The sequence below is a fragment of the Apaloderma vittatum genome, unplaced genomic scaffold (assembly GCF_000703405.1).
Source record: "Apaloderma vittatum isolate BGI_N311 unplaced genomic scaffold, ASM70340v1 scaffold35397, whole genome shotgun sequence".
Taxonomy (NCBI): Eukaryota; Metazoa; Chordata; class Aves; order Trogoniformes; family Trogonidae; genus Apaloderma; species Apaloderma vittatum.
This window is the reverse complement of record NW_009726196.1, coordinates 28,604-51,534: the sequence shown is the minus strand read 5'-3', so window position 1 is coordinate 51,534 and position 22,931 is coordinate 28,604. Positions and strand designations below refer to the sequence as shown.

Sequence of the window (22,931 nt, the reverse complement as noted above, 5' to 3'; positions counted from 1 at the left end):
AAGTATATACTATAATCAAATATATTTTAAAACAACAGATCTAAACCAGTGCAGTCTCCAGGGGGTCTCAAATTTAGTGTTCTTATGTGGATTTAAAATTATGTCATTTTAAACCAAGTAGCCTTAGGCAGGGCTTAAAACAGGGTACTCTAGATAAAGTGTATTCAGTACCACCTGTCAGTAAATTGATACAACTTTTTAACTCTGCAAACCTTTCTGCTGCCTTTTGTCCACTATATTTTTAAATTATCAGTTCATTCCATAGCCCTGCGAAAGGTTGGTTGGTTTATGTGTGGAGGAGAGAGAAGAGCTTCAAAGTTGTCATTGAAGGACTGGAGCCCTGGCCTAAGGCCTTGGTGATAATTAATGCGTTCGCATCAGTCCTGTAACGAGATCTGGAAGGAAAATGAGGAGGGAGGAATGGACAGGGAAAAGGGAGCTGCTGCTGCAATTCCCGCTGTGTTCCTAGGATGGGCAAGGCTGGATAAGAGGCCATTTAGAAGCCGGCCAAGAGGAGGCAGGGAGATGCCTAGCGTTGGGTATTTGGGTAAAAAAAAATAAATTATTCCAGTGCAAACACAGCTCAGGGAAGAGCATTAGATTCAAGTTCATCATGTGAAAGTTTTAATTTATATATGAAGTAAAGCCCTTTGGCCAGTCCACATCTGCCGCTGTTGGTGACAGCAACAAAATAGAATAATTGTGTTTTCACTTACTGTCTTGAGCCTCGTGCTTACTTCACAAACCCTAACGGTTGTGTAATGCCGGGTATGGAATGTGCAGGGGAAGCCTCCGCTGCGGTGGGTCACTGGCGGATGTTTACGCTGTACAAACCTCCCTTTTGAATCCCAGAGAGGCTGAGGACTTTACAAGTTCAAAGATCATACCCCTTCTCCTCCTTTCTCTTTATCCTCCCGTCAAAACATTGATGCATGTGGCTAGAGGCACGGTTTGAGGATTCTAGCACAAGCAGTACAGTTCCTGAGCTAGGAATTTTATAAAAGGACTGTATTTTCTACATCTGGCCGTTCACAGTGCCTGTTTTTACAGGACAGCTGCTGCCATCTACTGAGCTGCCTGTGCCCTGTGGGGCGTTTGACCAGAGCGTGGCATGGCAGGGAACGCTGACCTTGAGATCTGAACATTTGCTGGTGGACACTTCAGCTGTCTTTTTTTTTTTCAGCTGTGTGTTCCAGAGCACTCTGAGCCTTGTCTAGAGGACAAAGGGGAAAAAAAAACAAACTCAAACCCCTCGTCCTGACACTTGGACTTGATTTTAAATTTCTTAAATACTTATAAGGAACAAAAAGTCCAATTACGATGACGTGGATGGATGGGCAGGTGGCAGCAGCCAGCTTAGCTAATGAGGGGTTCGGTGATTTGGAACATCTCCCAGTTGGGCTCCCTGGGCTGGGAGAGTTTAATGGTTGGCAGAAGCGAGCTACTTACGTTGGCAGTTGATCCAAGGACTGGGGTTGATCTGGCAGCACAAAAGGGCCTGTTCCTGTGCTGGAGAGGCGGCGCATTGCCCTGTGCTTCGCTATAAAAGCCATTAAGATGCCAACTTGAACTATTCAACTATTTTTAAATGCCCTGAATTTTTGTTGTTCCTGCTTTTTTCCTAATGTTACTCTTTGACGTGCAGTATGGTTTGATGAGTTGAAGCTGGTAGCTTGGCTTCATCCTTTTGGAATACTGAACAGTTTTCCAGGAAACTGAAGTGAGATGACATCAGCAGAGCAAGAACAGCAGCCGGTGGATACGCATCTTCTTTAGACCGGTCTGTGTAAGCTGCCATCCATATGGCTCTTGAAATAAATGTTTGTCTGTTGGGAAGCCAGTAAAAAGCTGCGATGTGCAACCGAGAAGATTTTTGTCTTGTAAAACTTGGCAGGGTCCTGGTTAGCCAGCGACAGCCCCCGCAGCGGCTGCTTTTCCTGCTGAGGTCCGTAGTGAAAGTGAGGCGGAGGTGATGTTTGTACGGATTGAATTGTCTCTGTCAATCTGATGGTTCTACATTGCCTGGAATGGAGGTATCTGTTTAGCTAACTCAGGGAGAGACTGGCCTTACTCGGATAAAAGAGTAATATTTCATGTATTAGCCCAAGTTCTAGCTGGCCTGGGTTGCTGTTGGATTCTCATGTTGCTGCTGGCTGTTACAAGAGCAGGAACATGGTACGGGGACAGATTTTAACCTTTCTTCAGCTCGCCAGGACAGCTTTTAATAGGTAGGAAAGGAGGCGGTGGCTCCGGCTAACCTTTCGGTGTCTATTCTGTGGAGGATAATGTCACGCTGAAACTCAGCCAGTGTGATAAGGGTGCAGGGCTTCGTCAAGTGTTTGCTCGCCTTATGGAAATATTGGGCTCTGAGAAGGTGTAAGGACCTTCCACGCAGTACTGCTGGAAATATGAGAGTTTTTGCAAAAGGGATTTAACCCTTCCTGTACTGTGCTTTGATTGATTTCTGCTTTTATTCCTGCCATCTCCCTGAAGAGGGTGATTAGGACACAGGCAGATTGCATCTCCTTTTGTGCTATGATTTACCATCCATGCTTTAAACTCAGAGACTTTACCTGGTGGAAGGAAGAACATTCATCATCTGGCCTTAAAAAGGCGTAGAGATGTTTACAACTTGCTACAGGGATTCCTTGGATAGGACCCAAGCTGCGGGGCACACGGCCATGGCACAAAGGGAAGCGTTGCCTGTCGCAGGTAGGACTCAGCTGTTGCTCTCCCCTGCCTTGAGGAAAGGGGAACGCCTATGGCCCCTTCCTAACCCCAGTCTAATCCCAGTGCCAACCCTTTCCACCCTTGGTAAAGACTTCAAAGACCAAGACCGTCCATGCAGCTGGTGAGGGGAGCACTTAATGCCATTAAGCTTTAAAATCAGAGCGTCAGCAGCTCTGTTTTGTGAAAGGTTGGATGTTGTTGGTCTTTCAAAGTACATCTGTTGGATAATAGCCCTTCTGGTTTAGGTAGAGACCTCCTTAATGACCTAAATGCTGAGCTGGTCCTACTATTGCAGCTCGGAGTAGACACAGAAAAATGACTTCAGGACTTAGAGCAATTTTCAACGAGAGGTATCCTGGGAAGTCTGTGTGCACCAGGGCCAGTGTCAGCTTGCGAAAGGAATTCAGGACTTCAATTTTAGGTGCTTGAATTTCGCTTCAATGCCTTTGTTAGCTCTGTCCTTCAACTTGAACTAGGGAAAAAATACCTGGCTCCTCACCATGGTAGCCAACCACCAGTAGCAGTAGCCTTTCTCTAGCTTTACACGTGCCGATGTAGATTTGATGCTGTGCAGCACGCATTCATTCTTCAGGCTCGTTTTGGCACGTTGCGTGCTGTTTTGTGCTGTTTTATTGCGGAATCTGGTTGATACAATGCTGGGATGTGGCTAGAAATGTCGGTGGTGCTGCTCGGGGAGGTTCTGTTGCTTTAGGAGGTGGCAAACTTGTTAAAGCAGGTTCTGGGTGCTTTGGAAACTTGGCTTCAGCTTCTGACAGGCCACCTGTGGTTTGCCTGCCTCATCTGATGGAACAGAGATTGAGTGGATGCTACAGTGATTTCCTTCTGTTGGTTTTTGTTTTTTAATCTGAGGGGTTTGGGAGCTGTGAGCAGGAGCAGCATGAGGTTTGGAAAGTAGCCCATCATGAGTCTGTACTCCCTGTTTGAGGCTGAAATTTCCAGCACCTGATGGCTGCTCTGTGATAATGGTTGGTTGGCTGTGGCTTGGATCCTTGTTCCATCAGTTCACTGAAGGTGTAAAGCCCCTCGCTGGGATGTCCCGAGAAGCTGACAGAGCTCACAAACCACAGGCTTAGATTTTATAATTGTACAGGGTTTGATTCCCATCACTTACAGCCGGAGGTGAAGAGCGACAGCTGCGAAAGAGGCCTGGAATTGCTGGTTGTGGCACGGTGAGATGATGAGTATTTATTTGGTGGCAATCCTGGAAAGCCAAAGAGCTCCACTATGAATCGTTATTGGCATGGCAGCTTTGAGTCAGCTTGGCTATGGACAGAGAGATGATTCTTCCAGGAAGGGGAAGGGCACACATTTGATGAGTTAAGGGGTGGTGAGAGCTCTCGTTGCCCATGGTTTGCCTGCTGCAGCTCAGCCTCGTACCTAAACTGAAAGGTCTGTGTTTGTGCTTAAGTCATGGTGAAGGGCAGTGACAAGAAAAAATTCTTTCAAGTCATGACTTCTGCCTGTGGTGTCCTGCCTCGCTCCAAGATCAAAACGGTCAGTGTTTTGCAATCACGGCCCGTTGGAGCTGCGTCACTTGGTTACGAAGGCCTGAGCTGGTTGCAGCTTGATTGTTGGGAGTCGCTGATGTTATCTCCCCCAGCAGTGAAGCAGCGTTCCCTGCCCGCCTCTGTAGGAAAAACTGACTCCACCACCTGCATAAATAGCAGGGGGGTTTTAGCAGCCTTGCTTTATCGGGTTTGGGACCTTTGTTTCTGAATTTTAGTTTGGTAATTATGGTATCCTCTCAACCTCAAAGAGAGGCTGGATGGGACACGCCAAGCAGTTTTGGAGGCTGACCACTGTTCAGAGTTCTCAGGTTGGCAGGGATGCAGACAACCCCTTTGTGCTGAATGATGTGTGAAGGGCAGCTCACGCCACAGGTGCCGAAAGCTCCCTGCTTCTCAGCTGCTTTCCTCGGGCTCCTGAACCTATATGTGTAAAATTGGCAAAGTCCTTTCCTCTGCCATGCCTGAAGAGCTGGACTGGTGCATTTTACCTCTAAACATTGGTGATGTCAGCCAAGTCCTGTGGTCTGGCTTATGTGTGAACTGGCACTGCCCCGAGAGCACTAATTCAGCCTGAGCAGAGCATGGATTGCTGGTCCTTCTTCTGTAGTCCTCTGGCTTTTCCTGTGGCTTTTTCCTAGCCAAGGTTGTCAAGAAAATTTGCCATTCCTTCCCCCAGAGACTTCTCATTTCTCGCCCACCCTCCTGCGGGCAGATGCGAGGGTCTAAGAGTACACAAATTCACCTCAATGTAAAAATAAGGCTATTTTCTGCTCTCTTGTTTAAAATTTGATGTAGTGTCTCTAAGGCCTAATTGGAGCTGTGGGGAACTGTTTCCTTGCTCTGTGGCCATCAGCGGGCTCAGCCATGCAACGCTCTAGAGCCAGGGGTTTGTAGTGAGAGGAGGAGGAAGATGAAGCTGTTTATTCCAGTATCTCTTACCACACATTCTTGCACCCGAGTATCTAGCAACCAACTGAGCATACTCTTCATATGGCTGTACTCCAAAGTGCTGCCTGCAGTTCATTTGGGAGAGACTAGTTACCAGTTAAACTTGCAGATCATAATTTAAAGAAATGTTTAAAAATAAGTTCTGCATTTGGCCTCTAGTTTGTTCACCAGTGCTCTCTGAACTCAGATGCCAAAACCATCTGTGGAACGCAACTGACAGTGACAGCAGCATGGACTGGGAGTGAGAGCGGAATAATGACTTTGCATCATCACCGATCCATCATCACCCATCTTTACATTTGGAACCAGTGCTGGTGACAAGAATTTCTGCAAGGCGCAGCAGGAGTAACTTTCACACAGCCTGTGAAACTTCAGCCACGTTTTGCTGAGAAACGAGTGAGTCTCATTCTTCCCTCTTGTTGCTTCCTAATTAAAGCAAAGCTGGAGGCTGTGATGGGCCAAGAGGTGCTGAGGAGCCAGTTTCTTCCATCTTCAATTGTTATGCTCAGGTGTTTGTGTCAAGTGTTCCTGGGACACCTGCCACTGCCGTCAGGTGTACTGGGCACACTGGACCAGCTGGGAAGGTTTGCTGATGACAGCGCTGCTGGCGTGTGCCGAGGGCTGGCTATAAATAAGGCGATGGGAAGAGCTGCAGTTGTAGATAACAGCTGAGTGCTGAGCTGGGTTCTGACAGCCTCAGCCCAGAGGTTAGGAGCAGAGCTTGGAACACTACCATAGTAGGAAGCAGGCACGAGCAGTTCAGCCCCACGTATTAAGGCATCCTCCATAGTCTTCCAGTTCAGCTAACAGCGGAATTTGAGCCCGGTATTTTTAAACCTCATGCTGTTGCGTTTGAAGGGTCTCAGACGTGTCACCTCACTAGGATAACGCTGTTTGCTAGCGCCGTGCTGCTATCCCAGCCTGGAGGGTAAGAGACATTATGTTCAATTTAAAACACGTTACTGAAGTTGGCTGAAGCTGCATATTTAGAGAGGCTCCCTCTGCTCTTAGGCCAAACAAAACTTTGTTTACGGGCTTTGGAGCAGAGCATTACAGGACGCTGGGAAAATCCTGTTTCTACCCTCAGAGAGCTTTAATGGCAGAAGAGTCCCGGGGTTTGGGGCACAGAGCAAGTTCATCTTTTCACCTAGGGGACGGGGAATTGATTAGCAGATACTTCAGGCCAGGGCAATTTGGAAAACAGAAAAGGACAAAAAAAAAAAAAAAGAAAAAGATGTAGTTGGGAAAGAAACGTTTATTTTCAGTTTCTCAGAGGGATTTTACAAACAATGGAGCATTTTAAAAAAACTTGAGTGATCAAAGTACTTGACAGTGTCCCTTAAACACACACACAAGCCCCTGGACAGAGGAAATCACACCAGCGAGGAGGTCGACACTGCCGGAAGAGCAGCTGGCATCTGCATAGTTCTAGGAGGAAAGATTTGCAAAGGTGTTGGTGCTAATAAGTGTCATCCTGGCATTAATATATGAGCGCTGAAGTATGTACGCATGTACCTGCAGAAAACAAAGTGCATAAAATAACACGCAAGGTATGTATTGTAGAATAAATTTATTTACCTGATACAAATGAAACTAGGTGTGATGCGTCTCACTGTCAGCACGTCAATAGACGATTGATCTTATTTACAGCTTCTAAAGGTCACACATGCAGTTGTGGTATCTGGCTAAGTCGGTTGCTGTTTTGTAGATAAATGCATCACGAGATTTTGTATTGCACCAACATTCGTCTTACTGCTTTAGATTTAAATAAGTTACGTTACAGTGCAAAAGAGGTCGATTTGCACAGATGATAATAAAAAAACCCGAAGTTATGAATTGGAGGCTTACGGTTTAACATTCATCTGTAACCTTTTTCAATGAATTTTTATAAATAGGATAGCATTGTACATAAGCTGTTATAGAGTAGTACGTTTGGATGATACAATACAGAGAAAGATTTGTCTACAACCGAAGGCATGCATTATTTTGATATTGTACATTGTATAAACTGACATTTTACATACAGAAATATGGAAAATTGGCTGACAGCTCCGCAATTGTTGTTCAAGGATAAACCGACTCTTCTCCGCGCAGCACAGAAACCAAACTTCTCTGGAGAGAGAGTTTTCCGATTCGGTAAGCTATATTGCACGTTTGTACATCTGTATAATGAAGTCCTAATGGTACCACACATTTCTTCCACAGAGAACACAATGAGTTTTGTTTTAGGGAAAGCAAAGAATCTTTACACATGATACATGCAGAAGTTTTGGTAGATGTGTTGCTAAAAAACACATGCACGCAACAAAACAACCTTACATTTCTGCAAAATTGTTTAGGAAGCGATTACTCCAGTATTGCTGAAAAGGAAAGAAAGAAAAGGCATCAGTTAATGAAAGGATGAATGCTAAGTACCATTACACAAGCAAGACTAAGATCAACAGTGACAGAAGAAAGAATGTTAAGCTTGATAACTGCCTGCTCTGCCATTGAAGGGACACTCTCAGGTTACTTTGTTCCTTTACTAGACCCCTCTGGATTAGGGCTCAGCTCCTCTGAACGAGGCAGAGCCCCCTTCATTGAGCCAGCGCTTCCTACAGAGGACTGCAGAGCTCATGAGCTGGGACGTGTTCAGACAGCTTTTGTCTTTCTCTGCCTGGCTAGTGGCAAAAGACAAGTCTCAATTCTTTTGTAATTTTTCCTTCCAAAGTCTGTGCTACACGGTTTGAGCTCCAGGTTTTCTGAAGCTTGAGGCTGTTTTTCTAAACAAGGTGTTAGGTTGCGAGTTTGGCCCCAAAGTGACCTAACAATGTCCCTTTTCCAAGTTACGCAGCTTATTCTGCGAAGCAGTAGGACAGCTTTGAAGAAGTCATTAAACTACACAGATGAATGTGTAGGCGAAGGGTAGAGTACAATGTCATAAAGCTGCTACTGTACTTTACCCCTAAAACACAGCGTAAGGTTAGCCTGGCGTCTAGGAGAGCACCGTGTACTCCAGTTCCCTAGAACTTGACGGTGGCTCTTCCAAACACTGCTTCAACACTAAAATTTAGACTCTCCTGCTAAGATTTGAAAATTAATGCAATTAGGGATGTAATTAGCAGAGATTAGGGAAACAGTTAATGGTTAGAAGTGCATAAAAGTAAACAAGACAGGTGCAAGAGACAGACAACTTCTTTATATCAGTTTTACCTCCCTTCCTCTCAGCAAATTCAACCATCTTTAAGCTTTTTACCATGTGTATTCTGTGCATCGGCTGTGTTCTTGGAACAGTGACAGAGGACTGCTGTACTGCATTTTATCATCAGATTAAAAACTCATTTTCTTACAATTAAGACTTCTCCAAAATGGCCTCCCTACAAACTTAAGCCTCATAGCATTTTTGACAGGCTGGTATGTATTTTTTCTGCAGCCTCTCTCATGTTTATTTGCAAGAATACTTTGGGAAACTGAGTAGGAACTATTTTTATTGCTTGGATGCTGGCAAAAAGGAGCAGCTCGTTGCGTAGCCCACAAACGGTACTTTGATTCACTCACAGCTGAAAGCAGAGAGGGCCTGAGGCACGACAGAGATAAAAGCTCCCTTCTAAATATTTGATGTACGACTGCAGCTGCCTGACCATTTTCTTTGGTCTGATTCGGACAAGGCTATAGAGGCTGGAGAATTCAGCTCTCATACCAAACCCCACTGGATAAGCCAATATTCTTCTGGTGTTCCTAGCATAAGTGAGCATCAATCACACGATTGATACTGGTCTTACACGCCTCTCAGACTATGATACGTGAGGACACTAAGGAATCCAGTGAACAGCAGAGATTGGAAAAAAAAGCTCAGTGAGATGAGAGCAAAGCGAAATAAAAAGTGTATTTTTGAAATATGGGGTGGGAGATGAAGCTTGGGTAACCTCAAGTTATTTCTTCTTAAACAAGTGCTTCTGCTTATATATTCACAGGGCTAAACCCTTAAAACAGGAGTTACCTATTTCTACTCCTAGAAAACTCCTCCCTTCTTGGCTTCTCTAGACAAAAGGCCTGAGAGCTAACAAATGGCAGGATCTACGTGATCACAGATAGTAATCTTAGTTAAGATGTTTTCATACAGTGCATTACTAACCTCGAACTGTGTTTCTATAGTTTCTGTAATGGAAAAGTCAAGCCAGCAGCTGCCTTACGCTATTCCAATGCCAGAAGCACACTTGAGCAACCTCCCACAGCCCACGCAGCTGAGAAGGGCTAAGAGCAGATCCAAGAGCACACGGAAGCTTGCAGCAGACAGGTGATTTCAGGGCAGAGAGCTTCCTTGACTGGGAGGAAGCTCATGGTAGAGCTCAACGTTTGGCCAGACCATACAAGGCTGGTGTTTACCATGTAGTGGTAACAATCGGAAAACAAAAGCATTGCAAGTACAGGAACACAAGGCCCTCATGCTACGAATGAGCTCGGATGTCAGCATTGAAATCCATGACACAAATAGCAAGATTCATCTTCAACAGAGACAGAGCTCTAGCGAAGAAGTTGAAGACTGAATTCAACTTAGACATTCTCCCCTTCAGCTTCTTAGAGACAGGGAAAAAGGGGGTTTGTAGGAGGATTATTTGGCTTAATAGACAGGAATAGCATTGTTCAAGAAGCAGTTTTTCATGGTGAGTCAGATATAGGACTTTAAAAAGCTCACCACCATGGTGCTCTGGAGGTTCAAAGATTCAGCATTTTGCCCTGGAAATAGTTTGTCCATTACATTGGGAGCACACAGAACTAACTAGGCAGTGTTTGTTTCCAACAACAAATAACATACCTGTATATATTTTGATCTCAAGGAATCCTAAATCATATGGAATATTAGCTTCCTGTCTCAAGAAACAGGGACAAGTCTCATATTGATTGATACAGCCAATGGCTGGTGCTGGCTGTTGGTTTTGTGTTATGCAAAATCTAAATTCAGAAGACAGGTTCTTCCACTCAAAAGAGAGCATTCAATGGGATTTAAATGCTTACAGTTCAGCAACACACCTACTGCACCACTGGGTCCAACTCCCCGACTTGAGTCACTTCAGCATCGACTTAAGTCTAAGTCTATATAAGTAGTGAGTATTCACAATGCAGTGGGATTTCAGACAGGGTCAGAGTATTTTAAAGTTAGCATCTATATTTGAAGATGGAAACCTAGAGATTTATCAGTGTCCTGGATTCCAGCTGGCACCAACTGAACATAGCTTTAACTATTGCTTTCCTCCATGAGGAATCAGAAACGGTTTTGAATATTCAAGCAGACTGAGCCAGCAGAAGATAAGGCAGCAGCTGCTACTCTACAAAGACAGAGTGACCCCAGGACGATTTTCAAAGACTCCCCTGTCAAGCTGAGACTGATCTTTCGTCTTTTTATGATCAGCGTACAAAGCGTTTCCACTTAACTGGAAACAACGAGCTGTTTTTTTGCAAAGAGAAGTGTCTGTGCTTAGAGCTTCAGATACCAGCGACCAGGAGAGGGTGGTCAGATCAGAAGGCATCCCCTACTTCAGAGCAGGAAAAGCTTTGGAGTAAACCAGCACCTGACAACAAGTACCAGAGTGTTTAGGACACTAAACATTCATATGAACAGCTGTTGCTGTCTTAAGTTACAGATTTGTCCAATTTTATCTCAAACTTAAGACCAAAAGCTGGAAGGTCTTGGGGCACTAGACCTAAAATACACTAAACCAAAAGCAAGTGCTTTGCTTTTGGAGCCAGGAATTTGAGCTTCAGACCACAAAACAGAGAGTCTAAAGTGGTGATAATAATGTAGCACAGCAGAGTGTGACAAAACACAGCATGGGAATGAAGGAAATTACTATTTATTCTTCAACATGTATACAGCATACGCTATTTTACAGCAAGTCACCACTGGCATGGTGAAATGGAAGAGAAATACTCACTTTAGTCGATGAAAGTTGGAAGGCATTGGAGAAAAACACCACAGTTAGGACTGTTAATGACTTACACATTGTTGATACAGGACTGAATTTGAAAACATGCTTTAACATTTACCGTAATAATGAAGGTGGTTAGTGCCACATTAAAATAAAAATAGTTCTATACAATATGTTCAATTTGGTCATGTGCTATTTACAGATTTTACAAAACACACACACGAGCTTGTTACTTCAAGTCAGGCTAACAACAGACCAGCAGAGTAACTCCATGTATACAACTGATCATTAGTGCCCTAAGTGTACGAAATCCAATTTCTAGCTATGCAGTGCAAGTTATTTTTCTAGGTATCATTACAAGTTTTGATCTTAAAAGGGGAAGAAAAATAACCAAAAACGAAAGAAAAAGAAAGGAGCTGACACATGTAAATAAGGTATTAAACCCAGCTTAATCTCTCCTTTGAATTAGAAGAGATTGTGTTTGTTAAAAAGGCTTGTTTTAGACTGAAGTAGACAGGAGTAGCCCTCCCTATCCCTGCATAATGGGCAATGCTGGCAAAATAAGGTCTGTTACAGTAAAATACAATAGACAAATAAATAATCTTAAAAAACAACCCTATAAGTGTTGAGAGCATGGAAGAACCCCAGCAGGCTGCACCTGGAATGGTATTTTCTGCACGAGCAAGATTAGGCATACCTCATACAGAAACTGGTGTAAACAAGGACAGTCAAGAACCGAGACCGAGTGAGGGAAGAGGAAGAGGGGAAAGGGAAAAGAAATCCTGACTGAGGTTGCAGTACTCTCTACCCAGTGCAGAAAGTTCCGCTTGCAAATAAAACCTGACTTTATGACAAATTAAGTTTGGATGATCATGCAGAAGACAAACAGTTACATGCTTTTTTAGTTTTAGACGACACACATTCATTCCCTAAAATCTGCTGCCAATTTAGTTTGATAGTGTCCGCTGGCTCAAAAAAAAATAATTTTACTTTTTTTACATGATGAATAGACTATTGAACAGAACACTGTACATGCTTTTCATCTACAAAAAAATATTTGCATAAAATAGTGTTAGTTCTCTGTACATGTCAATGGACACTTTAACTGTGTATAAAAGAGGAATATATTGCCCCCACTGAAGTCAGAAAAAAGCAAAAAAACCAAAATCTAGATTATGAAACCTCCATCACCGGCAAATATGTTCATGTGAAAATTCAGCAGAAATAGACAGTTGCTCTAAACAATAAAAAAATTAAGTTAAACTTTTTCTTTGAATGTAAAACTCGTCACCATGTCAGTCAAGACCAAAACATATCACTAAAGTTAGTGTCTGTGCTGTAAAGCCAGATAACCAAGGGCATAGTAATGAACACAAACGGCCAGGAAACTCCTTCGGTGCATGCTGACAACGAACACGGTTTGGTGGCAGGCCGCACACTATCTTTACCAGGTTCCAGGTAGTTACGGGCCACATATTTAAGTGTTTCATCCAGCAGAATGACGGGCAGCGAGATCTTCAATACCATCAGCCACTGCGTCAAATTCAAAGGGGTGATCTGGAAGATAATCTGAAAGAAAAGCCAAGCGTTATGTCTTTTCTCCCCCTGCGGCCCTTGCCTTAAGCTCCAGACAAGTTTTCCCTCAATCTCCCAAGTTCAGGGACGGGTGTAAGACACGTGGCACTTACTGGCAGCGGTTCCACATAAAGGATAAGGAAGTGGAGCGACATGGACAAGCAAATAGCGCCCACCAGCCAGATATTTTCCCATGGGGGCATCCTCATCAAGGACTGATTTTCTGATAGGCTGCAAGAGAAACACGGTACATATGTGTATGTAAGACATCAAGAACAAATTCAATAAATAGGAAAACTAACTGGAAGGAAAAACAGCATGGCAAGCCACAGTTACCTCAGGCACAACGGAAAAGATACTAAGATGTGGTTTTAAATACATGTTGCAACTACCTTGGAAGGCTGCTTAGCAAAGCAGTTGCAGCTCAGCCTCACATTTATTTTTAAAAGCTTTTGTAAGTTCTGCTCACTCCTGATCTAGTCCACCTTTTTTGCCAAGACTTCAACATTCTCTCCACGGGCAGGCTAAGGGAAAGGCAGGCATGGCAACGTAAAACAGAATCCTTCCCAGTCTACTGCACATCTGGGGATCCAGTGCCCCCACTTCTGCAGTTTGCTTCAAGATTGGATATACAGGGGGTCAAGTACTTGCACCTTCTTAATGCTTGCTCCTTAATTCTGCTCTTCAGATTCAATCTGCATTTAGGCTACACTGCAGAAGAGGCAGAGATCCAGAGCATCAGATGTAGAGCAATATTTTACTATGTAGGACTACCACAGTACACTTTTATTTCAAGTTTATTTGTTGTTAAATTAACTGACCTCCAAGCTATTTGAAGAAAAATACCCTTGACATCGTGCTATTTAGTGGTTTCCATTTATAATCTAATATTAATTGGCTAAACCCACACTCCCTTAGGGCAAGAAAAACTATTTTCCATATCTTCAGCATTCTTATTTTAGTTCTCCTTGATATCACTTTATACCAGCATAGGAGGGATAATCTGATTGATTAAGCTTAGATTAGAAATAATGGAAAATATTTCAGTTGCTTGTGCTTAGTGCAACACCAGAGCGAACTGGCAGACTTAAAAATACACCGTAAGATAACATTGCAGATCTCTTATCAAAGAGAGTCATTTTGTTTGCACTGTCAGGATTCAGAAAGGAAATATGACTCATTCTTTCATTAGTTGAGCTGTCCATACACTAAGAATTAAACCTGCCCAAAAAGCAGGATGTGAGATAAGCAAGGCAGAAGTCGTGCATTCCTATTTGGCCGTACGAACCTGTTGAGAGCATTGCACATCTCAATGGTGACAAGTACAGAAAGAGCCATTGTCATTGGATACGGAGACTCAAAAACCACACAGTCGATACCCGAGAAGTCTGGATTGTCCTCTTTGCATTGCAGAAAATGGCTCTAGAACAGAACAACAGGAACTCACTTCTAAAGCCTGTTAACTCTGATATTGTAAAATAGGCAGGTATGAAATAAGGAGTGAGTATTAAGAAAACAAAACTTTTTAATATGACTCCTATAAGCACTAGTTTTAAACTTTTGCCAGCTTTAGAAAAATCCCCACTAGTCTTTTACAAGACAATTAGTCCTTCAAATCGCTCAGAAGCTTAAGTACCCCACTCTGAGCTTTAGGATTAAGACTAATTATCATGAAGTTTTACGATAACAAGTCTGAAAACATCTCATTATATAAATTTCTATAAACTACTGGTTTTTCTACAGTCATTTCAAGTAACAATACAAAAGAAGCATGTACTTCCCCTCTCCCCTCAAAAGATACAAAACTGAGCAAATACCAGCTGATAAAAGGAAACTCTTGGACCTCCATCAGCAGCAATAAACCACCAAGCAGCAGCACCCACTGTGGCAGCACCAACATAACCTTAAAGAAAACAAAAGTGCTCTTTTCAGTGTTGTGAACTGTGCACAAGAGAAGATCTCGCTTGGCACACTCAAACCTTTACCCTGAATACTGTGAAAAAAATTATTAGATTTCGGATTTAGAAGCAGTTCTACATACAACCTCAACAGCTAATGCAGTTGCACATTCACTAACAGCTGGTCTCAGTTCTTCACTCCAAAGTCCTCCTTTTCCCAAGGCCGACAGGACAAGTCAAAATCTGCTGGCTCTGAGCTCAAAGTATTTCAGCCTAGAATGAGTCAAATGGGAAAAGGCAAGTAGGTGGCTGCTTGAGACCAGAGGTCAGACTCAGCCCTCAGTTCACGTGTTCCTGAAGGGTTTCCCTCTTCTGAGGACTGTAGTACTGTCACACAATTTCAAAGGCCTAATCCTGTATGACAGTTATAAATTTCTAATGGTTTCCTGGTTGTCAAAATAGAAGATTCAGATGAAGTGGTGAATGATAAAGGAGGAATACTGGTTCCAGAGAACATCTATTGCTAGCTTTCAAGATTTCGTCAGACAAGGAGATTAGAAAAAGTGCTTAAGTGGATCTCATACTAAGTTTCCTTTAAAAACATTAAAACAAAAATGCTGTTACTACTTACACCCAATAGCTAGGTAACGGAAGAAGAGCCAGCCACTGATCAGTGGCTCCTTAGGGTTGCGTGGTGGCTTATTCATGATATCAAGATCAGGAGGATTAAAGCCCAGGGCGGTAGCCGGGAGACCATCTGTCACAAGGTTCACCCATAGCAGCTGGACAGGAATTAGAGCTTCAGGAAAACCCAGGGCAGCAGTCAAGAAGATACTACAAAAAAACCCCACCAGTTAGAAGTTTATTCTCATGCACGTAAATAAGTCCTTTCAACGCTTAAGCCGAAGCCTGTTCCATCATTCCTGTTCTCTCACATGGAGACAAGGAGTTTTCCATTTAATATCACAAGCTGAATATCCACACTCAAAAACCTAAAAATATATCCCAGAGCAGACACTTCTAACCACTGGCTTCTCAGCTTTGAAGCATTGTCACCTTCTGGGAACATCAGGAATTGAACAGTTTCTGCTGTAGCCGCCTTCTTGCCTCACTTCACTTGTCTGTATAGGTAAATATAGACGGATGTGCATGAAGACTTGCAAGCCACTTTCTAAAACACACCAGAGCTTTTGCAGACATAATAGCATAATAGCTTCATTAAGCTAGATTACCGCTAGTCCCTGCAAAAATTTAATGAGCATGTAACTTTCATAGCTCCAAGCCTGTGTGAATAAACAGAATAGAAACAGGGGCTGCAGCAAGAGCCATATGAAGGACGTGTTAACGGTTACGAGAAACAAGACGAGACAATTGCTGTGTCATATTCCACTCTGGGAGAAAGTATGCTTTGATATAACTAACTGTTTCGAGATCAGTATTTACATTCTGTAACCAGAAATGCATTTTGTGCCATTGGGTCACCATTCCTTCCAAAGACAGACAAGATACATTCTTCTGTAACTTGAGGTTAAACAAACATCTAAGTTTTATCTGTGACTAAGTTATTTGAAATACCAGATCTTGTAATATTTAAGGGTTTTATTTTCCTCTTCTAGAGAATTATTCCACTCATAGAAATAACTGAAAAGCCTTTAACTACCTACTGAGTTAGAATATTCTATGCAATGCAACGTGAATCTTTTTTTGATAGGCCAAAATTCTCCAGTAAAGACTAGGGCTCTTCACAATCACCATAATCAATTACCTGGAGAAGCTGTTTCTCTGGTTTTAGTGAGAAACACTGGAAGTAAATAGCTAACTAACAAAGAATCTCCTCGTCACTACTCTAGTTCAAAGAAAAAAAGCAACAAACATTTTAAACCCACCAAACAACTTCTCCAACATTGGAGGAGATCAAGTAACGGATGAACTGTTTCATGTTGTTATATATCGCACGTCCTTCTTCCACAGCAGCTACAATAGTTGAGAAATTGTCATCTGCTAAAACCATTTCAGAAGCAGTTTTAGCCACTGCAGTACCAGAACCCATAGCAATTCCAATTTCTGCTTTCTTCAGTGCAGGGGCATCATTGACACCATCACCAGTCTAAAACAAGTTGGGAGAAAAAAAAAAAAAAAAAAAAAGAAAAAAGAAAAAGGTATGCACTTACTATAGGAGCAGAAAGAAAATCTGCACTGGGTGTGGTTTTGGATGTGGTGGTTTTTTTTAAAAAAAAACAAACCACAAACACTTAAGTGCAGAACTGTTCTGAGGCTTTTAGTTCAGGAAGAAACAAAAGTATGTGTTTTCCAGAATGAGGCCTCAGTCTGAAAAGGTATAATTTGGATTTAAACACACTGTGTGTGCCTTTCAAACCAAGTAAAAGCTTAATCACTTACCATAGCTGTAATCTCATCAAAAGACTGTAGAAACTCAACAATTTTAGATTTGTGGGAAGGCTCTACCCGAGCAAAGCAGCGGGCATGGTGGCAAGCATCTCGTTGGGCAGCAAGGGAGAGCTCGTCAAATTCACGACCAGTAAAGGCCTTTGTAGAAACGTCTTCATCTTCCACAAAGATACCAATGCGACGGCAAATAGCTACTGCGGTGCCTTTATTATCACCAGTAATCATAATAACTCTAATTCCAGCTTGTCTGCACAGCTTTATCGATGAAGCTACTTCAATTCTTGGGGGATCCAGCATACCCACACAGCCGACAAAGGTCAGGTTGGTCTGAAACAAGACAGCACCAAGTTTCAGTGCAAGATCCCGTAAGACTTCTCACCTGACATTAGCAAAACAATCATTTTGCTTGCATGCTAAGGATCTCTCAGCATGGTGAGATCCTTTTCCCTCCTTTCCACAATATATTCTGTGGTTCTACGTTCAGCCTATGTCATCCTGGCCTTTGGTCAAAACTTGTATATAATGAATGATACATTTGCTGTTATGTCAGGTTTCCTTTCTTCTTTTTGTGTTCTCTGAAAGGGTTACTTCAGAGAGGTTAGATAACATTCTACGTCTTCAGAGCACTTTAGCTCGGACACTGAATTCAGACAGCTGAAAAAACCATAGTTATAATTTGTGACTTTTCAGTTTAACAAGAAGAGGTAAGTGAGAATTTAATGCTCTTGTAATCACCATGCTACATGATACCATCTGCATAGGGAACACACTGGAGGACACAGTTAATTCCCAGAGCATGACCACACTCTGAAGTGGGATCTCCTGTTTCCAAACATCTATCTTGCTTCAAATGTTTTTTATTTTATTAGGCAAGTTGTGCTTTAGCTCTCAGCCTTGCATACTCAACCTGCAAGCAGTCAAAAATCTTTCTTTTTCAGTATCAGTGCCAGGAGCACAGTGCCCAAGCCAGAAGCTCTCATGCAATTGTTGTCATTTCCCCTCTGAATCCTAGATCCAGATTTCATTGGAAAATTACAGAGTAGCTGAGATGATAATCACAGGCAGAGCTTTTGCAGCTGACGGTATGGAAGCAGGGAAGTGAACTTGACCCTCAGAGCAGAAAATAAGAGGTATGTTTCATCACAAAATCCCCAAAGAGGTCTTGCAGTTGAGCAATGTCAAACTGAAATCCATTAAAGCTGATACCACAATGTAATTTCTGGAATATTTCTGTTAGTCTTTGAAAACAGTTTTAGGTGTTATGATCCTAAGGACCCTTTCAGCTAGCCATTTAATTAATTTCTTTTATACTTTTAGCCAAGCAGCAGCATGTATACCAGCCATCAAGAACAGAGTTTCTTCAAGACACATATAATCTCTTAAACTGTGCCTGACATGCAAAATACCCAGAAAGAAAAAACTCTTCCTCAAGGAAGCATGAAACATGAGTCACCAGTTTGGGAGAACAAGTGTTAAAAGGGTATTTTACTCAATTTACCTCATAGTTAATGAAATTTGAGGAGTCCTCAAGATTCATCTCTTCTTTTTTGGGCGGATTGTCATGAGTCGCCAGAGCCAAGCAACGCAATGTGTCTCTACCTGTTCCCCACTCTCTAATGACAGACATTATTTTCTGCTTAATTCCTGAGGTTAACGGTATTTTAGCATTTCCAACACGGACGTGCGTACATCTGTCAATCACACCTTCAGGAGCACCCTGTAGAGGGAAAAAAAAGAAAAATCAATTAATTTTGCTTAATAAAATCCCTTTCCATTAAAACCATTGCTCGAATTACAAAGTCCTTCCTTCACCTTCAAGCTGCAGTTGTGCCTTAATTTTTTAGTATCATCCTACCTTAGCAGGCAGCATAACCACACTTTCCCAAGTGAGGAACTGACCTTAACAAACATTTTACTCATGGACGTACGGCTTGGTTTGTTTGGTGTACAATAGACAGACATAGACTTTCTGTCTCTTGAGAATTCCAGCGTGAATTCTTTCTTCATAAGTTGTTTTATGACCTTATTAAAAAAAAAAAAAAAAAAGGAACAAAAATGGATTTGGATAATACATACAACGAAACTCACTCCCCAATAAATTCCAGAGAAAAGAGTACTCACCGAGTTGCAAGCATTTGCACGCTCAATTCTAGAAAGTCCTTTCAAGTCTGTGTCAAACACATTCATCTTTTCAACCAGACAGGTAAGTGCCGTTTCTGTGGCTTCGCCAACTTTTTCATACACTCCCTTGGCCTTTAATTAACACAAAGAAAACAAAAACACAGGAGTTCACTTTAAACCTCACATGGAACCTACCAGAGACAAAAGTTCAAGTTTCACAATGGAAAAAAAGCTTAACAGGACTTACTATGGCTTATGAAACAAGCAAAACTATTTTAAAAAAGCAGCTTTGAAGAGTATGATTTGGGGGAAATGTCAAGCCTTTACTCTCAAGACCAGCAGAGAAGGATGTCAGGACTTTAGCATCGGGTATTTAGGTCATTAGGAGATGTAGTAACCTTAAGATGAGGGCAAAGCAAGAAAGTAGCAGGGCGTTCTACGCATCAGGAGAGCTCCAAGTTCCAGATTACGCTTGCTGTCCTGCTTTAGTTTACTCACTGTTGAGTAAGTCATTCCCAGAATTAATACTTAAAGAGGGCCCTAAGTGGATTTACCACTAAAAGGTATGACAGGCACATATGAGAAGAAACATTTATCCTCCTTCTAACACTCTCCTCTAAGGTATGTACTTACTTCATTGTAATCCAAAGAGGAGTCATTACAGAGCGCACAGATCGTTGCAAGTTCCACCAGGCCATCATACTGGCTACATTTAATAAGTTTGTCATCTTTATGCCTTTCCAAAGGAAGAACAGGGGGAGATTTAAGTTAGTTATTTAGTATTAGCACCTCATCTTTCCCCCTTCTTTAATCCCTTGACTGTACTTTCATTTAGTACAATGCTTATTAGTTATGGACTTGGAACTACAGAACCAGAAGTTGTTGAGAAGAGCAGGTTTCATAAAGGTGAGTTCTGAAATTTAGATTGAAGACTGATGAACAGAATGACAAGATTATCAATGAAACCACTACCCGAATTACAAAACCTTGTTTCCTCCAGTGACAGTCATGTAGCAAGGTAAAAGAGCAGAGCTCAGTGAAGAGGCATACGAAAGCACTATCAGAGCATGTGCAGGACTTGGAGGGGAATTCCAAGCAGAAGGATATTGCTGGATACCTTAGGAATTTAGCTTCCTTATTGCACATTCTGCAGATTTACTGCCACGCATGAAATGTATGCACTAGGCAGGCAGAAAAGTAGATTTGGCCTCTTAAAATTTATCTGTACTGTATGTGAACCTCCTAAGCAAATGAAAGCCAAGTCATTTTGCAATACAAATTCCACTAGAAATGAAATAGTAATTTCTAGCAGTCATATACACTCAATGATGAATATCTGAAAAAGTTAGAAGTAGGGAAGGGACATTTCCCTAAAGTTACCATTTCGACATCAACAAATAAGAAGCAACTTCTTTACTTTCACATTTAGAAACAGACAGTAAATTAATTCCTCTTCTGGAACATTATTATATTTCTAGAGTAAGTGTAAACCAACCAAGACAGTGTTCAACATTGCCATTTCCCACACACATCAAAATAAGCAAGTCATAAAAATCATATATAACATCTTTCATTAAAGCTCTCAATGAGGGGACTTTTTGTCTGATGGTAGAAAGACGTTGATAGCTACTTTATAAGAATTCTGAACAGACTATGACATGTCTGATTATGTAAGGTTTTGTTCAGTCTCTTGTAGCACTGCAAACAAATTTCAGTGTTGTATAACACGGCATGGGAATAAAATGCATCTTGAAAAAACAAGTACGCTTTTAGGGTTTCATTTTGCATGTAATTCTACAGCTGTAAGCAGTGGCTTAAAACTCTCAACTCTTCATACTTCACAGCAGCTCCGAGTTTGTCACCTCGTGTGTCACAGCTAATACTTCCTGTTTTCACCTGTTCCGAAATTGAAGCAGCATATCGGAATATCCATAACTTGTTATACCAGTTTATTTTTTTTCCCCTTTGGCTGCGAGTTCCTTATCAACTATTTCAGAAGAACGGCAAGTAAACACAGAGCCTAAGTTGCTGGGGTCAATTCTGGGTGATTTTTAATTTATTTTTTTTTATTTTGTGTTGGTTTTTTTCCCTTAAATTTTAATTTTTTTCAATTAGAAGACAAACTCATTTGAAGGTTAAATGCAATCTGTTAGGTTTTGCTGCAGTTCTTAATTATAGTTAGTTTTATGCTCTCGGTTGGCAAGTAAGCATGCACTTTGTGTGTTCAGAGACTTAAAATACTACTCCAAACTGCCTGACAATCTCCTAACATCCCTGGAAAATAAGTCAGTGCAAAATTTTAGTTTTTCAGTAAGAAATATTGGTAATTTTATACTCTGACTGCATCTTGGGGATCAAAAACTTTTAAGAGGAAGTGAAAAATTATTGACCTATCGCAAAAATGCCAAATGACTGCAAAAATTGAGTAGGCTGCCTATACAGCTGTGGAAGACAGTATCTGAAGTGAAGTGCAACAAAGAACATCTGTCAGGAATGGTCCAAATCTAGAGCAGGTCCTGCTTCAGGGCAGCGCAAGGGACTAGGAGGCATCTTAAGGTCCCCATCAAACTTTGTGACAGTCTGCAATCCAAGGTGAAGTCAGCTTTTTAAAAAAGCTGTCCATAAACGCAGAAATAAATCAGCCCCAAAGGTTTGAGAATTTAGTTTTTTCCTTATGCTGCCTTTCTGTGGTAATTTCCCTTTCATAGAACATCCTTTATGATCGTGAACGCAGCACAATTAACATGCTTTCCTCACTTTCACCAAGTAAAAATAGAACATTTGACATACACTGATGACTCTCTTATACTTGACATCTGTCACTGCACTGTATTTTATTATTTTGTTTACCTAGAGCTCTTGCGAGACCACCTAAAAGCGTAACAGCAGGATGCTTTACAAGATCTAGAATGTCACCTTGCCTAAGTAAATGTCCTCTCCTGAAAGGAAAGCACAAGCTTTTGACAGCAATTAGCTTTGAAACCAAAGAGAATCAGGGAATTAATATTTCCCACTGCTGAGAACACCATGGTCTTAACTGCTATGAAAATTAAACAGAGATAATCACTACTGAGATCAGTGGAGATTGCATGGAGTCAGAGGCATGCGTGTGAAACTCCACAAGGCTGAGATGTGTACAGTAACTGAATCTTAATCCTACTTCAGACATAGCAGATTTCTGTTCTGCAAGTAAAATCGAAGTGTTAAGATTAAAAACACATGAAAGACTGGCCAAGTAAAAGGAGTTGTAACAATCCAGAAATAAGAGGTTCTCCTTCTAGGAGAACCCTAAAAATTCCTAAAGTTGTCAGGATGAACCACCCTATCCCACCAGCAGAGACTTGCAACTGATGAAGGAAACCCAGCATATCATTCCTTTCCTATGGGAGTGAGTTTAACACCAGCTCAAATGCCATGCTGAGAAAAACCCACGCCATCTATTAAAGTACAAATGCACTGAGTCCTCTGCTGAAGGTAGAGGACAGGAGTGGACAGGCTTTAGAAGAAAAACATCTCCTACCTTCTCTGAGGCAGAGGAATTGGAAACATTGAGTTCACAGAATAACAGAGGCTCACCTGTCCACATTTACACATTGTTTTTAAAACAGAAAAAAAGGAAACCTCATTTGAAGCACTGAGATAGCTAATCTCAGTCCAGGAAGATTTCAGTAAAATGAATCCTCTCAACCTACTCCTAATGTATTTTTAGCTTATCCAAGGAACACTGCAATATTGGAGACTGTATTAAGCAAGTTTCAAGAAGGTTTACTTTTTGAGAATTTCACTTCCTTTTATTGTCAATTAATTTCCCCTGT

General features: G+C 41.8%; 1 protein-coding gene across 1 annotated transcript in view; it reads right to left on the bottom strand.

The window, feature by feature from the left end:
* Window positions 1-6,444: 6,444 nt before the first annotated feature.
* Window positions 6,445-22,931, bottom strand: part of LOC104276774 (sarcoplasmic/endoplasmic reticulum calcium ATPase 2) — a 44,012-nt gene continuing 27,525 nt past the window's right edge. The window contains exons 9-20 of the mRNA XM_009873205.1: window positions 19,750-19,852; window positions 19,117-19,248; window positions 18,895-19,017; window positions 18,494-18,712; window positions 16,987-17,322; window positions 16,473-16,693; window positions 15,218-15,420; window positions 14,506-14,591; window positions 13,977-14,110; window positions 12,802-12,919; window positions 12,562-12,682; window positions 6,445-7,567 (exon numbers count right to left, since the gene is read on the bottom strand). Of these exons, the coding sequence (XP_009871507.1) occupies window positions 7,554-7,567; window positions 12,562-12,682; window positions 12,802-12,919; window positions 13,977-14,110; window positions 14,506-14,591; window positions 15,218-15,420; window positions 16,473-16,693; window positions 16,987-17,322; window positions 18,494-18,712; window positions 18,895-19,017; window positions 19,117-19,248; window positions 19,750-19,852 (1,810 nt within the window). The 3' untranslated portion in view covers window positions 6,445-7,553. The remainder of the gene's footprint in view (window positions 7,568-12,561; window positions 12,683-12,801; window positions 12,920-13,976; window positions 14,111-14,505; window positions 14,592-15,217; window positions 15,421-16,472; window positions 16,694-16,986; window positions 17,323-18,493; window positions 18,713-18,894; window positions 19,018-19,116; window positions 19,249-19,749; window positions 19,853-22,931) is intronic.